At 37.5% G+C, this 25804-nt stretch overlaps 1 protein-coding gene across 5 annotated transcripts in view; it reads right to left on the reverse strand.

Annotated features, from left to right (window-relative positions):
- The window catches only part of CAPRIN2 (caprin family member 2), a 41698-nt gene extending 21481 nt beyond the window's left edge, over nucleotides 1-20217 (reverse strand). For 3 of the 5 annotated variants that reach the window (XM_082850997.1, XM_082850996.1, XM_082850995.1), the window contains exons 1-7: nucleotides 20120-20217; nucleotides 18740-19005; nucleotides 16711-16773; nucleotides 9368-9454; nucleotides 4168-4406; nucleotides 2827-2909; nucleotides 626-793 (exon numbers count right to left, since the gene is read on the reverse strand). In XM_082850997.1, the coding sequence (XP_082707123.1) occupies nucleotides 626-793; nucleotides 2827-2909; nucleotides 4168-4406; nucleotides 9368-9454; nucleotides 16711-16773; nucleotides 18740-18991 (892 nt within the window). In that variant the 5' untranslated portion in view covers nucleotides 18992-19005; nucleotides 20120-20217. Of the gene's footprint in view, nucleotides 1-625; nucleotides 794-2826; nucleotides 2910-4167; nucleotides 4407-5759; nucleotides 5835-9367; nucleotides 9455-16710; nucleotides 16774-18739; nucleotides 19006-20119 lie in introns of those variants that run through there. The other 2 variants (XM_082850999.1, XM_082850998.1) reach the window with 2 other exon arrangements.
- Nucleotides 20218-25804: the final 5587 nt, after the last annotated feature.

Below are 25804 nucleotides of genomic sequence, written 5' to 3' on the forward strand. Positions count from 1 at the left end.
GCTCTGGTGCCATGGGGTAAACGAGAAATACTCGAATCTTGCTAGTGGCTACCAAAAGGCTGCTTGGACTACCTCCTTAGAAGTAATATTTCTTAAATAAATCCAGCCTCAACAATAAATAGCCAAGGTGCCATTTATTCAAAGTATTTCTTCCCCAAGAAAAGTGGAATTTTGAAAAACATTATTTCTTTTACTGAGTTTGGCAATTTTTTTCCTAAATCAGTATGTTAACCTTAGATTATTTACATTCTTGTTCTATACAGTATTGGAATGTACTATAACTCACATTTTAAACAATGGTTTTAAATGGAATGATCCTAATAGTTTATCAAAGAGTTAAACTTTAATAGTTTAACAAAGAATTCAAATTCCATAAATGCCTCATTTTAACAGTGTACTCTCTTGTAACAAAGTATAACCTAATGTTTCTATTAAGGTTGACTCTGCAAATCATGGTAGTAAAGCCTAGAGATGTGTCCTAAACCTAGGCTTATCCTGGGGCAAGTAAAGATTTCTATGCATGTAGAAAATAAAATTAAAATAATCATTTTACAATGATTTGACTCATTTTGGTTAAGTGTTAAAAATGCAACCACTATAAACAATTTCAGAGATCACAACAAACCTGACTCTTTGACAGATTCAGTCTTCGATAATTGTTTTTTCTTCTCTGATTTTATTAGCATTTCTTCCTCCAATGATACCTCTTTTTCCTTAGCATTTTTTGGAACTGGGATACTTTCAAAATAGCCTGAGTTCAACAATTTAGATAGTAGATCTTTCATGTGTTTGTCTAAGAAAGAGTGATTAAGACTTCGTTATCACATAGCCTAATAGTTCATGGAAAATTATTTGGAATAGAAATCGTAATATAATTTTATCCTAGTTGTAGTATGTCATTGTAACAGTCTACACTGAGGGTATTCAAAGAACTGGTCGTACCATGAAAAGGAAATATGCAGTCCATCGTTACGTCATGCTGAATCAATATAAATTTTAAAAATCAGAATCCCAAAGTTTAGCAAGTCACTTAAGTTTCCCTGGGCCTCCATTTACACCATTTGAAAAATGGCTAAAAATCAAGAGACTCCAATCAAGGACTTTATCTAGTATGTTATAAAAGCACACATCTATTCCCTGAGCTGGGAGAAAAGTGATTCCTCCCATCTGCCCCCAAGACATCACAAAAAGCAATTACTCTACCTTCCCCAAGTAATTAGGCTTTAAGAGAAATAACACAGTTCCTCAAACATAAACTTTAGAAAAACCTATTTTGGACAACCTCTAAAGAATTTTTAAAGTATAAAATTCCATGACTAAGATTTTACTCTTGAGTTATGCTATATTTCACTCCTAGCACATCACCATTTGATGATCAAGAAAAATCTTAAAATGATGTTATTAAAGTTACTGTACCATAAATAGGTCTAAAGTCTATTTTATTTTTAATATCCACTAAAAACATAATTCCCAAATTAAGCAGAGTTCTCATACTTGATTTGGGTCTACTATTCCTTTCACAGAAATACTGTGACACACATATGACCTTTTTTTTTTAAATCAAATTTGAGGTATAATTTACAAAATTCACATTTTAAGTGTACAGTTTTAACAGATGTTAACAGTCATGTTACTTCCACCATAACCACGATACAGAACATTTTAAACAACTCAAAAAGTTCCCTTATGCCCCTTTTATAATCAATCTCCTCCCTCTACTCCCTGGCAACCACTGACCTGCTATTGTTCTAGTTATGTCTTTTCTAGAATTTCATATAAATGGAATCATACAATATGTTCTCATTTTTTGTCTGGCTTCTTTCACTCAGCATAATTATTTTGAGATTCATACATGCTGTTGCAGTATCAATAATTCATTCCTTTTTTCATTGCTGAGTAGATTCCATTGCATGAATATATCACATTTTGTTTATTAATTATCAGTTGGTGTACATCCGGGATGTGTTCAATTTGGGACTATTATGATAAGCTGGTATGAACATTCATGTACAAGTACTCATGTGAATGTATGTTTTCAATTCTCTCCGGTACCAGAAGTGTAACTGCTTGGTTATATAGTAAGTGCACGCTTAATTTTATAAGAAACTAACAAACTAGTTTCCAAAGTTTTTGTATCATTTTGCATTCCAGCCAAGCAATAAATTTCTTTGGTTTAAACTTTAAAGGACTTAGAAATTGAGATAGTTATTCATACTTAAATATTTTTAAAAAGGAAGCAATCACTAGTAACAAAAATGTTTACCAGCTTCCAATGAGTTTTCATTATCCTAAACTAGTACACAAAACTGTGTACTTCACGTCCAAACATTTGTACTTGGTCATTTGGCCAAAGCCTATCTAGGAAGCCAAAAGGACTCTTTCTCCCCAGATCATTTCCAGACCAATAGACAACAATATTTCAATAGACTATGTAGCCAAATCATTCTTATTTTCTTAAGCAGGTCTGATAGATAAGCCTTGATATTAACAATATGTGGATTTAAGATTTGTAAATAGAACAGGTACTACCACGCACAATAGAGAACTGAACCCCAAAATGCTCAAGCACTAGTCCCTAGCTCTTGTTCCCAAATGACAGTGACTCGTCACCTCAAAACTCTCCCTAGGCTCCATTTTAGCGAGTATAATTATACAATAGCTGCTTTTAACAGAACTAAACAAAGATATCATTCTGCCGATGAATCTAGTATTGTCAGACATGTAAGTTCTGATGGACTGACACAGTTTTGGCCCTCAATATCATACTAAACTCCTAGAGGTAAAGTTTAGTATTTACTGCATAAGTCCAGAGTAGAGAAAACTCACATGTCGTTCCTACCACTGCTTTCTCACTACCTTCCAAAAGGTCCCAAAAGTACAAGGATGACTGCTCCATCTGGTCTTCAACACTGACAAGGAAAAGCAGCAGCAGAACAAAGTGGCTTTAGAGGCACATATATTTATATATGGAGCAGTACAATTTATACAATATAACCCATCAACAATTAAGACATTCAATGTTAATTTTGTGTTTTTTTACTCTTTGGAAATGAAAAATTGAAATTTTATAAAAGATGACTAAATACCCATTTATGGATTTCAAACGTTCAGCATTTTTCCTTAAAACAACTAAAATAAAGATTTTACCAAATACAGCTATTAAGGAATAGACCAAAAAGAGTTTAAAGTAATCAGTGTGGTATCCTTCATTATCAAGTATATGCCCTAGATAAAAAAACAAAAAACAAAAAACAGTGGAATGGAAATATTAAGAGCTGCATTTGTCTTTAAAGAGAGCAGCTCATTTTTCAAATTGTTTCACTTACATTTCACATATTAAAGTAAGCCACATTCCTTGGATCTACCAAACTGAAGCAAGAGAAGGAAGCATCCAAATATGATGATGATGGAACAGACTATTGGGATGGGAATAAATATATATATATGGCTATATATAAGTAATTAAGAGTTTTATCAGGTTTCTTCCTGCACTGATAGGGCTAATTTCTAAAGCAGTTGAAATCTAACTGCTTTTGCATGGCTAACAGACACAGCATTGAAACAACCTGTATCTAACAAACCAAAAGCATACAGCTTCTGCTCATTAGCTGATTTACTCCATCTAAGCAAAAACAGTAAATAGATACTGTAGGAGAAAAAAATTGGGTTGCCTCAATTTGCTGGTTTTATATTTTAAATTATCAGATTTGTTTTTCAGTATTTACTCACAGCCTAAAAAGAACACTCAATAATTCTTACTTTGACAGTTTAGTGATACTAATCAAGTTAAATTTTATTCACCTCCACTTAAGTACAGCAGTAGTAAGGAGGCAAAGACTCTCAGGTAACACAACAGCCTGATATAATTACAAAAATTTTTTAAGAATATACATAATTAGTATTATTGTTAATACCTATACAAGGTTAAAACTTGATCAGACATTTTTAAAATCAGTATTACAATAAAGAAGCAGGTTAATGAGATCATTCAAATTCACTTTCTTAGTAGACAGGCTATCAACCTCGTGAGAGTCTGGGCAGGCCAACGTTTCCAAAGCTGAATATATATATATACACATACACACATACATATACATATATACATGCTGAAAAGCTAGACTAAAGTGTTATGTGTCCTGTTTCAGGAAAATATTTTCATTAACTTACCTCAGACTTTCATTTCTTTCAGGACAGGTCAATTTTGAAAATTTAATGAGGTAGTCAAGTTCTTTTAAAGGCAAATACACTGCACCATTCAAGCCCCCTTTGAAGTCTTTCTGTACATGTTCCTGCATCAAGTTCTGTAATACATACTGAACTTGAAGTATAGTGCGAAGCTTTTTCTTCTCAGCCTCAAGTTTTAGCATGTGCTCCCTTCTCTGGGCTTTCTTCTGCGCTTTAAGCAGCTGTTAAAACAAACGCTAATTAAGACTGACAACTCTCCACAATCCATACTAGCAATCCATTCGTCTACAAAAGTCCAATCCCAAAGAGTTGAGATTAGATGATAAATCTCAAATATATAACACTGACTGTGAAACTGACAAGGTCATTTAACCGCCTGCTTGCTTTTTGAGCTAAAGAAGTCACCGAGTACTTAGCTGGTTTGTCTCAGCTAACCAAAGCTAAAGAAGTCCAAATATGTGACTCCCAACCCCAGGCTGAACCTAGTACCTCTACTATCACCATGATGAGAAGCAAAGTACCTATCGTTAATGTCTATATTAATCATAAGGTTTTACTTTTCCATATTATGTATACCAAGCCTTTTTAGGCTAAATATTTTAAGAAAATGCTTCAGTTTAGTTTGGGGTTTTTTTAAAATCTTATGTTCCAGGGGAAGAGTATTTAAAATGGTTGATTTTCAACCAACCAAAGAAGACTGCTTAAAGCATAAGGAACTGAAAACCAAACAGAAATAAAATGTCTTACAAATGTGATGCCAAAAAAACAGCCACAGCAAACAGGGGTTTTTTTACGCAAAATTGAGAGAGTTTTCATAATAGTTTGTCATGGAAACACACATAGAAAATTAGTGGAATGTAAGTTTTCCCTCAAATGTGTGTGTGTGTGTGTGTGTAGACTGAGCAGCTCCGAGTCTCCTTTTCCCTCAAATGCGTGTGTGTGTGTGTGTGTGTGTGTGTGTGTGTGTGTGTGTGTGTGTAGACTGAGCAGCTCCGAGTCTACTCTAAAGCTTACAACTGTAATACCTTAAAGTCTGATATAATATGTGGGTCCCAAAAGTGGCTTCTCATCTATAAAATACCAATAACAAAAAGTACCATCTACTTCCACTGAGAAACCCAAAAGGTCTTTTCTCCCCATAGGTGTTTTTCTGTTTGTAATGTTTCCAACGTACTGGATATTTTCCAAGGTATGAAAATTAAGATAACAAAAAAAAAAAATTTTATATTTTTCCTATAGATGAGTTAAAGTACTTTGATTCAGCATCAACATTTAAAATTCTACAAAAGAGACATTCATAAATCCTAATCAAGATGGGGCTTTAAAAAAAACCACCTCAGGAAAAAGATTCATTATGGCATTATTAATTCCTTTCTACAGGGTATGAAAGCAACTTAATAAATATGACTTGTGCTACTACCAGGGACAAGAGACAATGGCTGAAGATAAAATTTTAAGAGTGAGAAATGGACTGGTTGGGGGTTACGTGGGCAAGGGTATTTTCTTCAGGACGGCAAAGGCTCAGAAAAGCTTTTTCCAAGACCTTAATATGGACTTACACCAATAACACTTACCAAACTCAGCTTCTGCTTGAGAGGAGGAAAGACGATAGAGGTGGCAATTCTAGCTCTCCAAGACAGTGGGATTCCCTTGGACACAGATTCATGATGGTATAAGAAAAGGCAATTGGTGCTGAGGACATCTTCAGGACTATATCACATGATTACCTCAGATCTCTCTTTGGCCACCTCCCAGGGTTGGATTAGGTGTTCTTATGGGCTCAGGTCATCCTGAACTTCCCCTATCAAAGTATCTATTATATGAAATGCTTATCTTTTTCTTTAGCTGCATCCCCCTTACGCTTCAGCTCCATGATGGCAGGGACTATACCTCTGTTGTTCACCAGTATATCTCTAGTACCCAGCACAGAGTCTGACACATGACAGAACCTCAAATATTTATCGATTCTATCAGGTATCAAGTAAGAAACATGCTGTCTCCTACGTCATAATCAGATGTCATGAAAACCACTGACAGCAGCCTATTCTTATTTATGTGGAAACTAAGAAATCAGGTGACTTCACTTCTTTCAGTTGAAAACTGATTTAGAAAGAAGATATGAAGTAAACTGCTGTCAACCAATAGCACCGAACCATAAAATTTATCTTCTGAACCATGACTTAGAATGATAAATCCCCAAAGGACAAAGCTCATATCATGAAGATAAAGAGAGATGTGGTGGGCTGAAGGCTTCCAACTTCAGTTTGAAGGGAAAGAAGAAAATGTTACACAAACTGCAAAACAGGCTACCATAGAAGAGGTCTGACGAAAGAGTTAAAAAAGAAAGCCACCAAATTCCTAGGCTGGAAGGTACTTCGCTATAAAAATAGTGAACCTTGGACTTCCCTGGTGATGCAGTGGTTAAGAATCCGCCTGCCAATGCAGGGGACATCGGTACCAACCCTGGTCCAGGAAGATCCCATATGCCACAGAGCAACTAAGCCCGTGCGCCACAACTACTGAACCTCTGCTCTATAGCCCACACGCCACAACTAATGAAGCCCAGGCACCTACAGCCCAAGCTCTGCCACAGGAGAAGGCACAATGAGTAGCCTCCCCCCCACTCACCGCAACTAGAGAAAGCCCACGCACAGCAATGAAGACCCAACGCAGCCAAAAATAAATAAATTAATTTAAAAAAAAAAGTGAACCTCCATAGGTGCCTGGCACATGGATGGTGTTTAAAAAAAGATTTAAATCTAAATATTTGCAAATGAAGCAACTGACAAAGGATTAATCTCCAAAATTTACAAGCAGCTTATGCAGCTCAATAACAAAAAAACAAACAACCCAATCCAAAAATGGGCAGAAGACCTACGTAGACATTTCTCCAAAGAAAATATACAGTATGCCAACAAACACATGAAAGAATGCTCAACTTCATTAATCATTAGAGAAATGCAAATCAAAACTACAATGAGATATCATCTCACACCAGTCAGAATGGCCATCATCAAAAAATCTAGAAACAATAAATGCTGGAGAGGGTGTGGAGAAAAGGGAACCCTCCTGCACTGTTGGTGGGAATGTAAATTGATACAGCCACTGGGGAGAACAGTATGGAGGTCCCTTAAAAAACTACAAATAGAACTACCATATGACCCAGCAATCCCACTATTGGGAATATACCCTGAGAAAACCATAATTCAAAAAGAGTCATGTACCAAAATGTTCATTGCAGCTCTATTTACAATAGCCCGGAGATGGAAACAACCTAAGTGTCCATCATCGGATGAATGGATAAGGAAGATGTGGCACATATATAAGATGGAATATTACTCAGCCATAAAAAGAAACAAAATTGAGCTATTTGTAATGAGGTGGCTAGACCTAGAGTCTGTCATACAGAGTGAAGTAAGTCAGAAAGAGAAAGACAAATACTGTACGCTAACACAGATATATGGAATTTAAGAAAAAAAAATGTCATGAAGAACCTAGAGTAAGACAGGAATAAAGACACAGACCTACTAGAGAATGGACTTGAGGATATGGGGAGGGAGAAGGGTAAGCTGTGACAAAGCGAGAGAGAGGCATGGACATATATACACTACCAAACGTAAGGTAGATAGCTAGTGGGAAGCAGTTGCATAGCACAGGGAGATCAGCTCGGTGCTTTGTGACCACCTGGAGGGGTGGGATAGGGAGGGTGGGAGGGAGGGAGACGCAAGAGGGAAGAGATATGGGAACATATGTATATGTATAGCTGATTCACTTTGTTATAAAGCAGAAACTAACACACCATTGTAAAGCAATTATACTCCAATAAAGATGTAAAAAATAAATAAATAAATAAATAAAAAGAACATCATACATTGGAAAAAAAACACCTGAGTGGAAAATGAAAACTTGACAGGGTAACTCAGAAAAGAGAGTTAACAGAAATTTTTAAGTATTATAAAAATATACTTCAAACCTCCAACCAGAAGGCAGATATAAAAGATCTTTTTTTTAGCACAATGGACCAAAACTAAATAAACTTAACATATGGGGGGTGGGGGGACGGGGAATCAATCACACAAGAAAAAAAATGACTTAGAAGTATTGTATCTAAAACAGCCTAGAAGTATTTAACAACTGTGAAACTAACAGAAAGTATTATAATTAAGTGATGAATAAGTAAACACGAGTTAAAGTGTGCTATGGATAACAAAGCTAATATCATCTTAGACTTGCATTAACAGAATTATCCAGAAAACAGAAGGAAGTGTCTCTATACTACACTATTTTAGGTTTCACAATACCTTTCAAAAGTTAATTAAGTCAGACATCCAGAAGAGAGCAACTCAGAACTATATTTTACAAGGATTAAGATGGTAGCTGTCTTCAGCTTCAGAATGATGTTTTGGGGTTTTTATTTTTTTATTGGTTCTTTTTTGATGCCACAGGAATGGAGAAGAGAATTTTAATTTGCCAAACAAGAAAATATCCCAAAAGTAGAAAAGGCTATCTTATGAGGCATGCTCCCCATCTCAGAAATGAATTTACCAAATTATTTCCTCAACTGGTAGAACATGATCTTTCAAGGGCCATCTAACACTAAGATTCTAAAACAATGAAGAATACTTCATTAATGAATGCTTAAGACTTCACTATTAATTACTGATTAAATCTGTGGAAGAGAAAAGTTTGAGTTGCCAACACAGAGCAATTGAAACAAGCAGTGGCACCAGACTTAACACTATTTAAATGTAAGATGAACCATAAATTTTCCTGGTAATAACTACCACGCTCTCAAGAAGAGTCTACCAGTAACGCTAAACTTACAAGCCTATGTAATATAAATTTTCAAGCCTATATTCTAAAACGTCTTTAATAAATGTTATCTGTCAAAATAGTTTTCATGCCCCTTCTCAATGATTTCCGTAATTCCACAGTGAAATAATACACATTAGATAACTAACACTTTATTCACAATGCCTCATATTCAAATAACATTTGTGCTGAGACTCTAGAAATCTGAAAACACTAGTTCTTCAGAAACTATGCTCCACCCCACCTCCCCCGATAAAATATCAGCAGGAATGAGATGAACAATAACCAAACACCATTATCAGACACTTGATATTTTCTTCAAGATCAGTGGTTAAGTTCGTTTTAGGAAAAGCAAAGAAAACATACTCACATCTTGGCTCAGTCCAGAAAAGGTTTTCTGAAGCTCCTTGGCAAATTCTAAGTTATGTAGCACTTCTTCATATTTCTCAACTGCTTCCTACCGAACAGGATAAAAAAAATCAATTCTGTGAACTTCTAAGTACAAATATCTCAAAATAAGTTCCTTAATAACAGCAGAGGAGATTTAAGACTTTAGGAACTAGCCATTTACTATACATACTCAAAAAAAGTAAGGAGAAAGTATTTAATAGAAGTTACATAAAGTTAAATTTAAAAATTCAATTGTTTATGCTAGAAATCTGAACCATAATAATAATAAAGCTATCTATAAAGTCTAAGGTCAGAGAGGCCTGTGGGTTTTAAGAGCACTGAGCCAATAGGATTCGTCTGTCAATATTCATTCACTACACAAATAGCACAGTGAGAATCACACAGATGAAAGCAACCTCAAGAAACTTATACTATGGTAGGAAAGACTTGTAAATAATTACCTATAACAGACAAATTAAGTATTGTGACAGAAATATTGTATATATATATATTTTTTTTTTTTTTTTGGCCACACCGTGCAGCTTGTGGGATCATAGTTCCCCAACCAGGGATTGAACCCGGGCCCTCAGCAGTGAAAGTGCAGAGTCCTAACCACTGGACTTCCAGGGAATTCCCTGTAAATTTAAAGAGGAAAATTTTCTTTGAGATTTCACAGATGAACAAAGTTGATAATTAGAGAAGGGGTAGGTTGTTTTGTTTTGTTTTTTAATTGGGGTATAGTTGTTTTCCAATGTTGTGTTAGTTTCTACTGTACAGTGAAGTAGAATTCCCTGTGCTATACAGCACGTTCTCATTAGTTATCTATTTTTTTGGTGGGACTTTACCTCAAAGGGCCATTATGAAACAGAACAAGATGGGGAACTTGTCCAATCAGAGAAAGGCATATTACAAAGCCTCCATGGTTAAAATAATATAATATTCCACTTCTGGGTATCTACCCAAAAGAAATTAAAACATATGCCCACTTAAAGACCTGTAAGTAAATTTATATAGTACATTATTCATTATAGCCCAAAATAAAAACAATCCGAATATTCAGCAACTGGTAGATGGATAAGCAAAATGTGTTATAACCATACAAAGGAATTCTAGTTAGCAATGAAAATAAATGAATTACTGATACATGCTATAACATGGATGAACCTCAAAAACATAATGGTAAGTCAAAAAAGCCGGACGCAAGACTTTATTTTATATGAAATATCCAGAAAAGCCAAATTTATAGAGATAGAAAGCAAATAAGGGCACAAAAGAGAACTTGAAGGGGTTATAGAAATGTTCTAAAACTCGATTGTTGTGATAGCTGCATAACTCTACAAATTTACTATAAATTATTGAATTGTACATTTACAATGGGTTAATGTTATAATATATTTATGATACCTCAATAAAGCTGTTTTTAAAATAATCTGATAGTACTACGTCTTTATAAAGGTACAGAACAATAGGAACTCCTGTGTACTCCTTGTCTTAGCATAAATTGGTACAATAATTTTGGAAAATAGTTTAACATTTTTACTATGAAGTTAACTATGGGTATACCCTACAACCCAATGATAGGTATACACCCTGAAGAAATCTTACACCTGTACCTCAGTAACACATATAAGACCAATCAAAGTAGAATGCCAAAAAATAAACAACTCAAACATCCATCTATTTACAGACTACTAAGTAGAGAAAAACAGATGAAATATAGCTACTTGCATCAATATAAAAATCCTAAACATAATGAATAAAAATGACAAACTGAAGAATATACAGTATAACATTTATCATAAGTTTCAAAAAAGCAACCCTAACAGATTTAATGACAACAAATTAGTCCTGTTAAAACAAAAGGAAGGGAATGAGGGGGAAAAAGTTCAAGGTCAGGTTACAGGAAAGAGAGTTCTGCAAAGGAGCTTCAGTGTTGTTGGTAATATACTATTTGGGTTGAGCAGTGGGTTCTGACACTTGCTTTATTATGCATTGTAACTTACGTGCAATACTTTGTTTGGACTACATATTTCTTAATAAAACAGGTAGAGAGGCCTTCCAAATACAGAACCAAGAATGCACAGATAACATAACCATATCATACAGTCCTCAAAGGGATGTAAAACTAAAAAGGAATACCGCTTCATATCTACTCCCAAATGGTATTAACTTTGACTCAAGAAAAGCAAAATCAAATGGGAACTACCTCGACTTCCCATCATCAAATGTGGATCCATCCTTTCTTTCCCTCTTTCTTTATATACTGGAGGAAATGTCCTTCCACCTGTGCCCTGGATCCTATTCAATTCTGCCTTCATGGGAGATCTTACTCTGATTCCCTCTTTAATGTCTTGAGCCTCTCCCTCTCTGTTGATGCTGAAAGCAGCATTTAACAAGTTCAAGTCTCCCCCAACCTAAATAAGAAAAATAAAAAGTGCCTTTCTGGCGACCACATCCTTCCAGTTTCAGACATATATCAAAAATGCCTACACAGTTTCCATTTCCTCCTCAGCCCTTATCAACCTGAATTGTTTCCACCATTCCACCAGAACTGTCCTGGTTAAAGTCAGCGATGTCGGTCCCATCCTTTAAACCTATGCATCTTGTATAGCTCTCATTTTGGTTAACTTCTCAGAAGACTTCAACATAAAGGCATCCTCCTGCTCTACTAAGATACCTTGTTTTTTTGTAACACTAACTTCCCATTTCTCCAGCTTTTTATTTACCAGCAATTTTTCCATTAACTATTCTCACCTCAGTTTTTAAGCACTTATAAAGATAATAGGACCTACATCACAGAGATGTGCAATTTAAATGATTTCACGTTTATAAATCACTGAGAATGATGCCTGGCCCGAAAGTAAGTTCACTATCAATATTTTTAGCCACTATCAATATTATTATCCAAACATGAAATGTCAGATTTCTTTAGCATTCTGTCTTACGCTTCTTTTCTGCTTTCTATACTCTCACCCGTGATAGTCTCATCTTTTCTCATGGCTTCAATTAGCAGCCATACAGGTGATGAATCTGTAGACTAAACTTCTCTATGCTCCAGACCTTCTCATAAATACTTACTAGATATCTCACCCTTTAATGTTTCACAGGCACTTTAAAATCAATGGTCCAAAATTGAGCTCTTTATCCCATCCTCCCAAAACATTCTTCTCTCCCGGTGTTTCCAAGCCCAATAAATGGTTTTGCCATCCACCCAACTGGTCAAGGCAGAAACCTGGAAGCCACTCTTGGTTCTTCTCTCTATTCCTACACAGTACCAAGCTATGTTGATTTTACCTCTCAAATCCAACTACTTTATTCAAACCCCTCTGCCACTATCTTGGTACCAGCTCCCAAAAGCTCTGACCTAGACTACAGGTATAGCAGCTGAAAGCATCAAGTACCCTTGCCTTTTGCTCAAGCACTCACTTGAGTCTCGGTTTTCCGTTTCAAATCCAGACCTGAATCAAAATAGACATTAAAGTTACAAATGGGACTCTAAAAAACTTCATTAAGACACTTTTCTTACTATTTTAAAGGAGAAATCTAAGTTTATGTTAGCAATAGTGGAATCTCAGAAGTCTATAGCTTAGTCTCAACAGGTTACTTAAGAGTTACTACCAAAAGAGGTTACATTAGCTAGGCACATATAATCACGCAGATCATAGAAAGCTTTATTTACAGTATTACAAGTAACTGTTGGGTTGAAGAAGAAATACAAACTGAATTACAAAATTTCTAGCCAACAATACTGAAAACAGTATCAAATCAAATCTATAGTATCAGCCAAAGCAGTGCTTGAAGTAATAGTCACAGCTTTAAATACATATAGGTTGTTGGGGGTGGGAGGGAGGACAAATTAAGCACTCAGCTTAAAGATAGAAAATGAAGCAAATAAACCAAAGGAAAGCAAAAAGATAAAAGGCGTAGGAGAGAAAAAATAAAAGCTGGCTTTAAAAAAGAATTTTTTTAAGATACTCACTAACTTAATTGAGTAAACGAGGAAATACAACCACATAAAGTTAGAAATAAAGTAATACAGAAATAGGCTTTTATAAATAATTACTTTGTCCCAATCTTTGCAAATAATTTTTTAAAACTGGATGAAATATTAGTGATTTTCAAGGAAAAGTTTTAAAAAGTTGACTCCAAAAACAATAAAAATCTAAACAGATCAATTTTCAAAGAAAAAATGGAGAATATTTTCAAAGCACTCCCACCCAAAAAAGAACCAGGCTGACAGTTTGAGAGCATTTCAACCAAACTTTAAAGTATTATGGAAACACTGACACCACATTAATAAAGAATGAACAGGCAGAGCACAGATGTTTAGGGCAGTGAAACTATTCTGTATGTTACTATAACAGTGGATACATGCCATTACGTATTTGTCAAAACCCACAGAATGAGTTGAACCCTAATGTAAGCTATGGACTTTGATGATGATGTGTCAATGTAGGTTCAATTGTAACAAATGTACTACTCTGGTATGGAACGGTGACAGCTGAGAAGGCTGTGCGTGTGTGGTGGGGTCAAGGGGTATACAGGAATTCTCTCTACTGTCGGCTCAATTTCTAAAGCTGCCCAAAAAATAAAGTACACTAAGAAAAAAAGAAGCAAAAATAAAGGCCCCAGAAGTATCTATATTAAGCTAAACTGTATACAGGCTTCAAGAAACTATGGACAAATACAAAGTAACCTATTAGAATCATTATTTTGTAAGATGAGAAATGAACAGAGGAAGGACAGGGTGAAAGAAAAACTATCTTTTTTAATATTTCCTGATTTCTAAACTATGTGAATTACTTGCAACTTTAAAAACTAAACTTAGAGCTTTTAAATTAAGTACTATACTACTGACAACAGTTCTCTGAGGGGTCAGATTATAGATTTTTTTTCTTCTGACTCATCTGCATTTTCTAAATTTCTACCTTAAGTATATATTCCTTGTATGAGATGTTATTTCTCAAAAGTACCACTAACTATATACTTAATCACACCTAAAAACCTAACATTCAATCATTTTATATTTAGTAAATCTATATGTAATACATATTTAAATGCCTACCATATACTATAAACCATTCTAAGTACTAGGAAAACAACAGTGAACAGACAAAATCTCTACTTTAATGGAACTTACAGTGTAAGAGAAGGAGAGATAAAACTTTACAGTTTGTCAGAGAAGCACTTTTATTAAGAAAATTAAAGCAAGGAAAGGAGCAAAAGAGTGTGAATGGGGGAATGGAGGTATGGTATTGTCAGGACATGCGTTACTAAGATGACCTTCAAATAAAAAGCTGAAGGAGATTGGGAATGGAGCCATTTAGACATCTGGGAAAAAAGCATCCCAGGCAGTAAGAACAGCACATGCAAAAGCCCTGAAGTAGAAGTGTGGCTGGGATGTTTGAGGACCAACAAGAAGGCCAGTGTTGCTGGGATGAAGCCAGCAAGAGAGAGAGAAGTGCAGGAAATGCAATAAAGATGTAAAAGGAAGTGGGGAGCACATTCCGTAGGGCCTTATAGGACATTTTGCCACCATGATGGGAACCAATAGGGAGGGACTTTTGAGCAGAGGAATGACCATCTGACTTGTATTTGAAAAGAATTACTGAGGCTACTATGTTAAGAATAGACTTGGAGAGAGAGCAGAAATAGAAAAACCTGTGAGGAAGCTGTTACAGTAATGCAGATGAAAGGTGATGTGGTGTGGAACAGGAAGGCAGAAGCAGAATTTATGAGAAATGGTCTGTTTCTGGATTTATTTTGAAGGCAGAATTGACCAGACTTGCTGATGGGCTAGATATGAGGTATGAAGAGAAAAACGAGAAATTCTCCAAGGTTTTGGGCAACTCCATCCTTCTAATTCATCAAGCCATTAACTGACATAGTGAAGGTTAAAGGAGGAACAGGTTCTGGGAAGCAAAATGAAGTCAAAGATGTCAAAGACAACTGGACATAAGAATCTAGAGTTGAGAGGACTCATCTATTGGCAATATAAATTTGGCATTTGTCACGATATTACTCAAGAAATCTAAATTAATACTATAGAAGCAACATGTAGTTGTGAAGGCAGTAATGAAATGCTGAGATTAAAGTTTACCTGGCTGGAGCTCTGAAATATAGCATATCCTCGACATTTCTTACAGAGCTATCATGAGAACCACCAACCTCCCCACTCCCATCCCCTATGTTTCCCCAAAGTCAAAAACACTACTGTAACAGAACATTTCCTCCAAGGGTATTTACACAAAGGGAAGTTTCATCACTTTAAAAGTTATCGAATATACCATGACTACTTAAAAACAAAGCCATGTTGAAACGCTGAAATGTCCAGCTAAGTCCTTTCACCAGCTATCTAAGCCCATCATTCTCGGAGCTCAGACAATTCAAATCTGTGCCTCAGCAAAACTGTAATTTACTACATCACAAAAATTCGAGGTCAGTGAAGAACAGCCAATATGGCAAGGGAAAAGCCCTTGAATACCAGGACCTATGATTCACAACCAAAAATTTTAGTTAAAAAAGATAAAAGACAATAGATCTACAAGCTAGATCGAATAAGTTTTAGATTAATTTTGTCCCCATCTTAGCCAGGAGATGTGATCAGGTCAAAATGGCAAACATCAATAAAGCATCTTTTAAATTTTCCATATTGCAAAAACTCTCCTTCACCATATTAGATAAAATTTGCAATTACCAGGTATACCATGGGCAAGGTAAAATTTGCAATTACCAGGTATACCATGGGCAAGGTAAACAATATTTTTAAATGTGGTAAATAGTAAATAGTTATAGTAAGATTTAAAAAAAAAAAAAGGCCCAACATCTATCTATCAGATAAACATGCCTCCTGCGAAGGAACATGGCAATTCAGGATAGAAAAGCAGGGAGAAACCATCAAAGGAATTAGAGGGAAGCAACTAGAGAAAACCAAGGTAAGCTGTAGTAAATATTCTTTTATATTTCAGAGCAGAGAGATGTTAGGTTTAGAAAAATAGAAAGCTAGATGATTCCCTGCTCTTCTCCTTTAGTCCACTCTAGTGAAAGGTTAATTTAAATCCATACGTTAACTCTTAGCGATAGTCTACATTTTCCCTCTTATTTGATAACACACACACCCATCCGTACACCATCTACTAGTGCAAAAGAAGTAAAGTCAAAACTATGAGATCTAATAGGTGAAGACAAAGTCTTTGAAAAATCCAGTGGATTCTCACTCTTCTTTTTTAGCCTATCAAATCTTTGGTCTCCCCCAAATTCATCTAGAGTTTTACTAAGAAAAGAAAATCAGTAGGTCTGGCCAAAGGATCATAAACCACTTACCAACTGGTCTGGATTAAGTTGCTCTCCATTTTTCAGGCGATCCTTGTAATCTTCCAGTTTGAGCTACAAAAGAGAAACTTGTATCTACTACAACCTGATATAAAATTCTGAAACAAACTAAATACCAGACTGTTCCTTATGAAAACAAAGTTCTTGAAGTTAGCTATCAATCTGTAAGAATAACATTTTACTACGAGGCAAGCAGAAATTGTAGGTGAGTTCCAGTCAAGGAAAAAAACATTACACACAATCAACATTAGTCTGGAATTACAAAAGTTAAGCAGTAATAAAACCTTTTTGTCTTAATGGCCTCTATAATTAGACTACGTGACACACAGGGATTTAATCAATCATATGCTCCTAACCCAGTGGTGCTCAATCAGGGGCAATTTTGTCCCCCCAAGGTTATACGACAATGTCTGGAGACATTTTTGGTTATCACAACTTGGGGGATGGGAGGGAGGAAAAAGGTGCTACTGGCGTCTTGTGGGTAGAGGCCAGGGATGCTGCTGAACATCCTACAGTGCAAAGGACAGCCCCCCCACAACCAAGAATTATCCAGCCCAAAATGTCAATAGTGTTGAGACTGAGAAGTCCTACTCTAACCTCATACTGAAACTGTTACCTGTTGAATTATGTAGGCATTTGTTCCATAGGAAACTTCCTAATGGAAGTACAGAAATGTAAAATACTTCTTTTCTAGAATTATAGTAGCCTCAACTTGCAGCTATTTTTCATAAAAAATTTGATATTTAAGTAAATAGATGACAAATTAATTGCATTTATTGTCCACATAATAATGACATGACCCTTTATGGTATTCTAAAAGCAATGTTTAGGCTCCTTCCATATTGGCTGGATAGCTTTAAAATGCTCTTCCAGAAGCTTGAAACAAATGTATAAGTACTGACCAGATTGGTATTCACAATTAAAGAGGCACTATAGTTAAACTGAAGAGCATAATTATATATATATATATATGTAGTTCCTCCACCTGGGGTAAGACATTAATGAGTATCAATAGATCCTGCTTTGACTAATTTCCCACAGTGGCAGGGGATTTGTGCTGACCCAGGCACACTCACCTTACCACACTTGTGATCAACTGCATGCATTCAAAAGACAACTGGTGAGAGCTAAGGCTACAGAGAAGCTACTAGTAACTGGCTCTTCTTCACTACCTTCCTAGTGTGTGTGTTGGGGGGGGGGGCGCCAAGGGAGGGGAGAAGGGGGAGGAAAAAAGAGTCAACCAGACTCTTAAAAATCTCTTCACCCTCCTCCATTAAAAGCAACTTTCCTAGGGTTTAACTAGGTCTTGGCATAAAAATATTTAAGAGTTCCTAGGTCCAGATAGTTATTAACTCACCTTACTATCCCAAGCAAAAGAGAATCATGACACAACAAAGCTACGTGCAGTACTGTTTCACAGGCTACATGACTCAGGAAATGAAGAATGATTTGGATCTTTACATCAGCATTTACTGTAACGTTAGGCTGATTATAACCCTGAGTAACTTCACAAGGCTCTCTACAATGCTTTCAGCTACCAATCTTAAACGATAACCTAGTAACACAAAAATTAGTGCTAAAACATTTTCTGGCTCTACCATCATTAAAGCTTCCAAAGACTGCAGCAGCTATACTGCAATATCAACTGCTGCAGAAAGTCACAAGGAAAACAAGCTAAAAAATTCAGACTATTACTCATTTATGAAAAGAAACATTAATACTACACTCAAGGAATTAATCTGACGTAAAGTAGCCAGCTCTTCAAGTATTTCAACAGTAGCATGCATCATAATTTTACCATGAAGAATATTTTTATTCAGTTATTCTGACAAATCAAACAGAAAGTGTTTAATATAGCCAATATTTAGCCCACTTGTACATTTTAGCCAGCTAAATCTCAAGGTTACTTAAATCTTTAGGAAGAATACCTATGAGCCCTGATAGAAAGCAAAAATGCCAGTTCCTTAACCCTTATTTAAGATGGTGCATATACAGGGCTGGGAGGAAAAAAAAAAGTTACCTTCTTTTTCTCGATGTTTCTGATTTTGTGTTTAAGGCATATGAGTCCATTATCAATATATGTCTCATATGCTTGGGAAGGAGAGGCAGCAGAACCGAGAGCAGGCTGCAAGGGGCTCATGGCCCGCTGGCTTTCCCCATGCTGACTGTGGTTCACTTGGGGCTTGGCTGACTTCATATTCCCCTCCTTTCCCTCCTCCGAATGGCCTGAAGGTGACTGGTAACCAAAAGGAGATGAAGAGAGTTGCACCATTGAAACAGATGAGGCTGAAAGAGGGAAGAGAAAAACCAAGTATAAAAGTCAATTACGACTAGAGGCTTCAAATTCCCTGAAAAGTCTAGACCCACGCCCTCAAAATTCTCTTCCACAGAAGTGAGCTCAAAACCTAATGATGCTTTAAATACCACACTTCCATTTCACTACCTTGAAGGCAATTAGTGCCACGCACTGGCGCCTTTACGTAGGCAAAAATCTACAATATGGGGGACGTTTCCAGAAATTCAATTTCCCACACAGGGAGGAAGAGCCGCTAATCAAGCAGTGGCTTCAGAGCTGAGGGCAATCCACATATTGAATAATTTCTATGATCAAGTGATGACACACAAAAAATAAGCCTTCCCCATCGGGACAAGGCAGCCATTCGAAACTCTCTACATTATCCCTCACCAGCAGCCCCGACCCCAATCACTAACAACGACTTTAAAAGAAAATCCCGAACACACACAATTCTTCTAGAGCTCTCATTCACTAAGTAAAGAGAAACTTCTTGAACAAGAATGCTAACTTCCCTTTGATTGCTCTGGGGCCTATAAGGTAAGTCCGTCACTACTGGACATTTAGAGCGAGGTACTCTGTGAAGCTGCGACCGCCCCGAGTTGGTGTTCAGTTTTGTTTAGACTAACCACTCACATCCAACCGGTTTAAGGGCTCATCCTGGCGAGTCTTATACCGTCCCGACCGTGACCCTAGCTCCCCCTTCCACCCCCGCGCATCAGCGCTATTCCCCCCACTCCCCTTGAGGAGCATCCCCAAAGCAAGGGCACAACAGGCCCCAGGCAGCCGGCGCGGATCCCAAGCCCCTGCAGGGCCCGGGCGAGAGGCGCTTCTACGCGACGGGCCCTCGGCACCCCGAAGGCAGCGACCCCCGCCCTCCCCACAGCCCTCCGGACGCCGAAGCACACGGCCGGGGCCACTTCTGCAGGTGCCTCTAGGAGACCGACCTGCAGTAAGACGCACGGGCCACCTGCCCTCCAGGGCCCCGCCCCGAGGATGCCAAGCCGCCCCTGCACTCACGGCGGCGGCCGCCCAACCCTGCCCACCCACGCAGGCCGGCCACCTGACCCCGCGCCGCCGACCCAGGCCGCGGCAGCCAGGCTTCACCTCCGCAGGCCGCCGAGGCCGCTGCCGCCGCCGCTGCCGCAGCACGGGCCCGCCTTCGAAAGCCGGCGGGAGCCAGGAGAGCTGCGGAGGTGGACCAGCGCCACCCCGCACTCGCGTCTCCTCCTCCAGTCTCCTCCCTCTCCCGTCCCAGGCCTCGCTGGCCGGGTCTGCGGCGCCGAACGCTCCGCCGACTTAGCCGCTCTCACCTAGGCCCGCCTTCAACCCCGCACGGGGCTTATATGGGCGCGCCCCGCCCCCAACCGCTCTCCCAGCCTCGGGCCACCGCCGCCTCCTCCTTCCGGTTCCCAGGTCCTGCAGCCGCCGGCCTCCGCCCGGGGGGCGTTTGCGCCAGGCCCAGCTGCGGCGCGAAATCGGTCGCGAGAGGGCGCGTTCTCCCAGCGATTGCGCAGATTGCGGGGCACCAGGTGGGCCTGCTGAGTCGCCGCCGGGAGCTGGCGGGCCGCAGACCCGGCAGCCCTACCCGACCTTGATGATTGCATCCAGTAACAATTGGATGTGCGACCTTGAACAGGTGATTTCGATCACTCGAAAAGCGCAGCGAGCCCTTTGTGGAATTGCCAGTTAAACCGAGCTTGAGCCTCTGGTGGTTGAGGTGGGCACTCTTGAAATGCAGGGATGCCTTTGACCCCCAGATTCCATCCTTCACAGTAGGATGGGGAAAAAATCAGTTTCCTCAGAAAGGACAGCATGTATGAGCAAAATGCTCCAAACCAGCGTTGCCATAAAAACGGAGTGGGTGACTCCGCAACCTTCAGTAACAAGATTTTATTTAGGCTGTGTCATTTGTTGCTTTGAAACAGATTAATTCGTTGTCACTCAGAGAAAAAGCTGATAAAAATCTTGGTAAGGTTGCATCAAATTAAGAGAAAAGGCTGGAAATACATCAGTGTTTCTGAAGGAAGGTATGGTGTTTCTCATACCAAAAGAATAAGAGGGGAAAAAAAGAAAAGAAAAACAGGAATACCTACCATGTGTCCAGCTATTACACCAAATAGAATTGTTTTAGGTCCTGTCCTTGGGGCTCTGATAAAAGTTATTTAGACTAGCAAGAGAAGAACAGAGAAAAATCAGAAGTATAATCAAGGAAACCAAAGTCCAGTTTAAAAAGTGTTGGGGAAACCTACACAAAAATTATCATGTTTTTTAACATTTCTTGATACAGTATTTTGCCAGTTTTTATCTGTGTTCTTTTCCATCTCTGGTAACGTATTGTACCTTAATGTTTCATTTTAGCTTTGAATCTCTGAATCCCATATGTGACCTTGAGGGTCAGACAAATACTACACTGTCCATTTGTTTCGTTGTTTACAACCAGAGATAGAGCAGAAGCTGCTAAACGTGAGGGGAGGAAGCAAAGTTAAAAAAAAATGTGAAGGACACACTTGGATCAATGAGCAGGCTCAAAGTTACAGCACAGATTATGCCTGTTGTAGCCTGAACTAATAGTGAACCTCAGAATGGTAGTTCAGACATATTAATCATTAAATGTTTGCCTTCTAATTGACCAATAATAAACTATCCCTTAGGTCATATAGATCTAGACATAGATCCTAAATATTCCACTAAATGGAATAATTCTGAATAAATCTATACAGTTTTATTTCCCAACATATTTCAGAAAATGAATCAAGGATGCAAAAGCAAACATAATTAAATTTCAAGTCTGGTAAGGTACCATCTGTATAAGCACAGCGTAACATTTGTAGGAGATTGTACCTTATAGATAATGTTGCAGTAATGTTTTCTGAAAAAAATGAAAAAGGTGATTCAGAAAAAAGCTTTCCTGCTAGAAAAGATCTTTAAAGCCAATGAATTCAGTTTATTTTGAAAGCACGTGCCCCCTCAATTTTTACTTGTTAGGGCTTGTCTATATTTTCCCCTTCCCCACTCCCTATTTTCTACACCTTGATTTGCCTTGCCAACAGTGAGGCAGTATTTGTGGATAGCCACCTCTAAGCTTAGCAACAAATTACTATATTTAAATGTGATTTTAAAAGTTGTTTCAAATCACTGGGGAAAGAATACATTCATTCAACAAATATGTTTTGTTATGTTAGTTATATCTCAGTAAAGCTGGGGAGAAAACCAAATATTTATTGGGCACCAGATATGTGTTGGGTACAATGTTGAGTGAGACTAATATGGCCCCTGCCCTCATGGAGCTGAGTGGGAATTCAATAAAAGCTGCAGGAATAAATAGCAAAACAACAAACTCAAAATAGAAAAACAAAAATACTGAAGACTTATAATGGATCATCTCATTTCTGTAAAAACAGCCAAACTTTGCATACCTTGAAAATGTGAAGGTTTTAAATATGCATTGTCTAGCAAATGCATGGTTCCTATAGGAATGGTTATGCTGTAGTCACTTAAAATTAATGTAGCTACGTATTGTTGAAGCTGGAAAGATTAATTCACCAAAGGATGTTGAAGCTGGTAGCATATGAGTGGAGATATGAGAAATTATCTTGTATATTTTGTTACCAGTGATAGAAATCTGCTTCTCTTTGGTTCTACAAGGCTTTCTGGAGTGTTGCCACAGAAAGATGGGGAGAGGAGAAAGAAAGAGAGAGAGAGAGGGAGGGAAGGAGGAAGGAAGAGAAGGAAGGAAGGAAGAAAAGGCTAAGAAAGATTCTCAGGGAACAGATAACATAGTAAAATTATTTTAAAATATTGCACTTTCACATATTTTCAGATTCATTGAGTGTCTCTTCAAATACTTGAGAGAAAGTTATGTAAGTGAAGGACTGACCAATACAGCCTTCAGTTAGAAAAAAGAAATTTTGCCATAATTCTTTGAAGCATTATAACAGAATTCTTATAGTTTCTAAGGTTAATATTTTTGTGGACTTATTATTTCATGAAATTATAGCACCACATTCCCAGAGGTTTTGTTTAAACTATTTTTATGGTATTGGAATTAATACATTAACAGTGTTTCACCAGTAAGTCCCTTTGAAATAAAAGTTCTTTGGAGAGAAACGATCAGTTTAGAACTTGTGAATGTGTGTGTGATTAATAATATCAAGAGCGGGCCTCCCTGGTGGCGCAGTGGTTGAGAGTCCACCTGCCGATGCAGGGCACACGGGTTCATGCCCCGGTCCGGGAAGATTCCACGTGCCGCGGAGCGGCTGGGCCCGTGGGCCATGGCCGCTGAGCCTGAGCGTCCGGAGCCTGTGCTCCGCAACGGGAGAGGCCACAACAGTGAGGCCCGCGTACCGCAAAAATAATAATAATAATAATATCAAGAGCATAAAAATACTATTTGTGTCCAACTTTGAAATCATTGTAAAGGGTCAACAGCACAAACTTTGGAACCACACACACCTGGATTTGATTCTTACTAGTTCACAGTGATCTTAGGCAAGTTACCTAAATTCTCTGGGCTTCAGTTCCTTCAGCTCTAAGAGAAAGACAATAATAGCTGCTTAATGGTGTCATTAAGGACTTTTCATTTATGAAAAGTCATATCCTCTGCTGAGGTATTTCATGTGCTTCTTTTCCAACAGTGTGAAGCCCAGCATTTCTCCTGGTATCCTGAGGAGAACTAGAGAATCTTAGGGCTGTGAAACCTCTCCCCTTATTTTAAAGATAAGGTAAATAAAGCTTCTGGACATTTGGGAGTTTTCTGAGGACCTAAAGAATCAAGGTCTCCTGCCCACTAGTGCAAAGTGCATTCCAAGCAGCTTCAACCCTTTTCCTTGCTGCTTCCATAGTGAATAAAGGGTAGAAACAGAATTACACTGACAAAACTAGAAGCACAAAGAATAAGCAATTAGTGTTACTGTATCGTCAAAGGAATTTTTTTTTATGTTTTGGCCGCATAGAGTGGCATGCAGGATTTAGTTCCCGAACCAGGGATTGAACCAGTGCCCCCTTCAGTGGAAGCGCTGGGTCTTAGCCACTGGACTGCCAGGGAAGTCCCCTTCAAAGGAATTTATTGAATAAGACATTGTAAAATAGTCATATCTTTTGATCCAATAGCCCTTATATTAGGAATCTCCCCTATGGAAATAATGAGAGATGCAGACAATAATTTATTTATAAAAATGCTAATCACAGCCTTTGTTAAGTGACAAAAAATTGTAAACAAAAACCTAGGCAAAGTAGGGAAATAGCTAAATAAGGAGACTCTAACCCATGAATTATAATTCAAGCAGTACAAATCTTTTAAAATAATATTCAATGGCATGATATTATACAAAGTAAACAAAGGCAGGATAATAACATAAGACATTGAATAGAGTTGTGATTTTGTAAAATATTTCATTTTAAATATGCATGGAAAGGCTAGAAGATATTTTCCTCTTTATTTTTATAGCATATGTTTATTTTATTTATTTTTTAAATATTTTATTTTATTTTTGACTGCACCACGTGGCTTATGGGACCTTAGTTCCCCAACCAGGGATCAAACCTGGGCCCTCAAGCCATGAAAGTGTGGAATCCTAACCACTGGACCACCGGGGAATTCCCATATGTTTATTTTAGATAGCAAAGTAGACCCAAGAAATTTCCCCAAAACATGGAAAATACTACTCTTAATTTTTTGCTTACATCCTTCCAGACTTTATTTCCAAGCAAATATCTATATAATCTTTTTACAAAAATAGGAATGTACTAAACGCATTTGGCAATTCAGTCATTTTCACTTAAAATGTGGTACACATCTTTTTATTAAAACAAATTTTAACTTTGAGTTAGGTTTGAGTGCTAGAATTTTGTATGATGTTACTTATCTTCTTTTTACTTTCCTGTGAGCAAGTTAGAAATTAGAAAAACAATAAATAACACTTTACTTGAAGTATCACTTAGATACCTCATTATTTAACAGAAATGTTAATTGTCCAAATGGAACCACAAAAATAATATATAATAATAAATATTCGAATAAATGGTAATCTCTGTAATTCTTCCCCCCATAAAAGGACAAGAATCCTAAATGAAACATGAAAAAGTTACCCTGAAAGAAAGCCTAAAATAGTACAAGTTATTTTGTCACTTGAAAAACTACTTTTTATCCAACATCATATTGTTACTTCAGAATTTCTCACATAAATTAATTACTCATCTTTAATAAGCAATACATCTTAAAAGAGTTCTATTTTTTTACATGTGACACTGAGCACAGCAAAAAAAGAAAAACATAAATAAATTAAACTTCATCAAAACTGAAAAGTTTTTGTGTTTTAAAGGACACCATCAAAAAAATGAAAAGACAGTTCACAGAACTGGAGAAAATATTTTCAAATCACATACCTGATAAGGTACTTATATCACGAATATATATTATATTATATATATACAATGTTATAGTTTTTTTCTGGTTATCTCTTTTTTTTCTTCATCTTTATTGGAGTTTAATTGCTTTACAATGTTGTGTTAGTTTCTGCTGTACAACAAAGTGAATCACCTGCATGTATACATATATCCCCATATCCCCTCCCTCTTGAGCCTCCCTCCCACCCTCCCTATCCCATCCCTATAGGTCATCACAAAGCGTCGAGCTGATCTCCCTGTGCTATGCAGCTGCTTCCCACTAGCCATCCATTATACATTTGGTAGCGTATATATATCAATGCTACTCTCTCACTTCGTCCCAGCTTCCCCTTCCCCCCCATGTCCTCAAGTCCATTCTCTAAGTCTGCATCTTTATTACTTATA

Source organism: Leucopleurus acutus, assembly GCF_964270905.1.
Source record: "Leucopleurus acutus genome assembly, chromosome: 11".
NCBI lineage: Eukaryota > Metazoa > Chordata > Mammalia > Artiodactyla > Delphinidae > Leucopleurus > Leucopleurus acutus.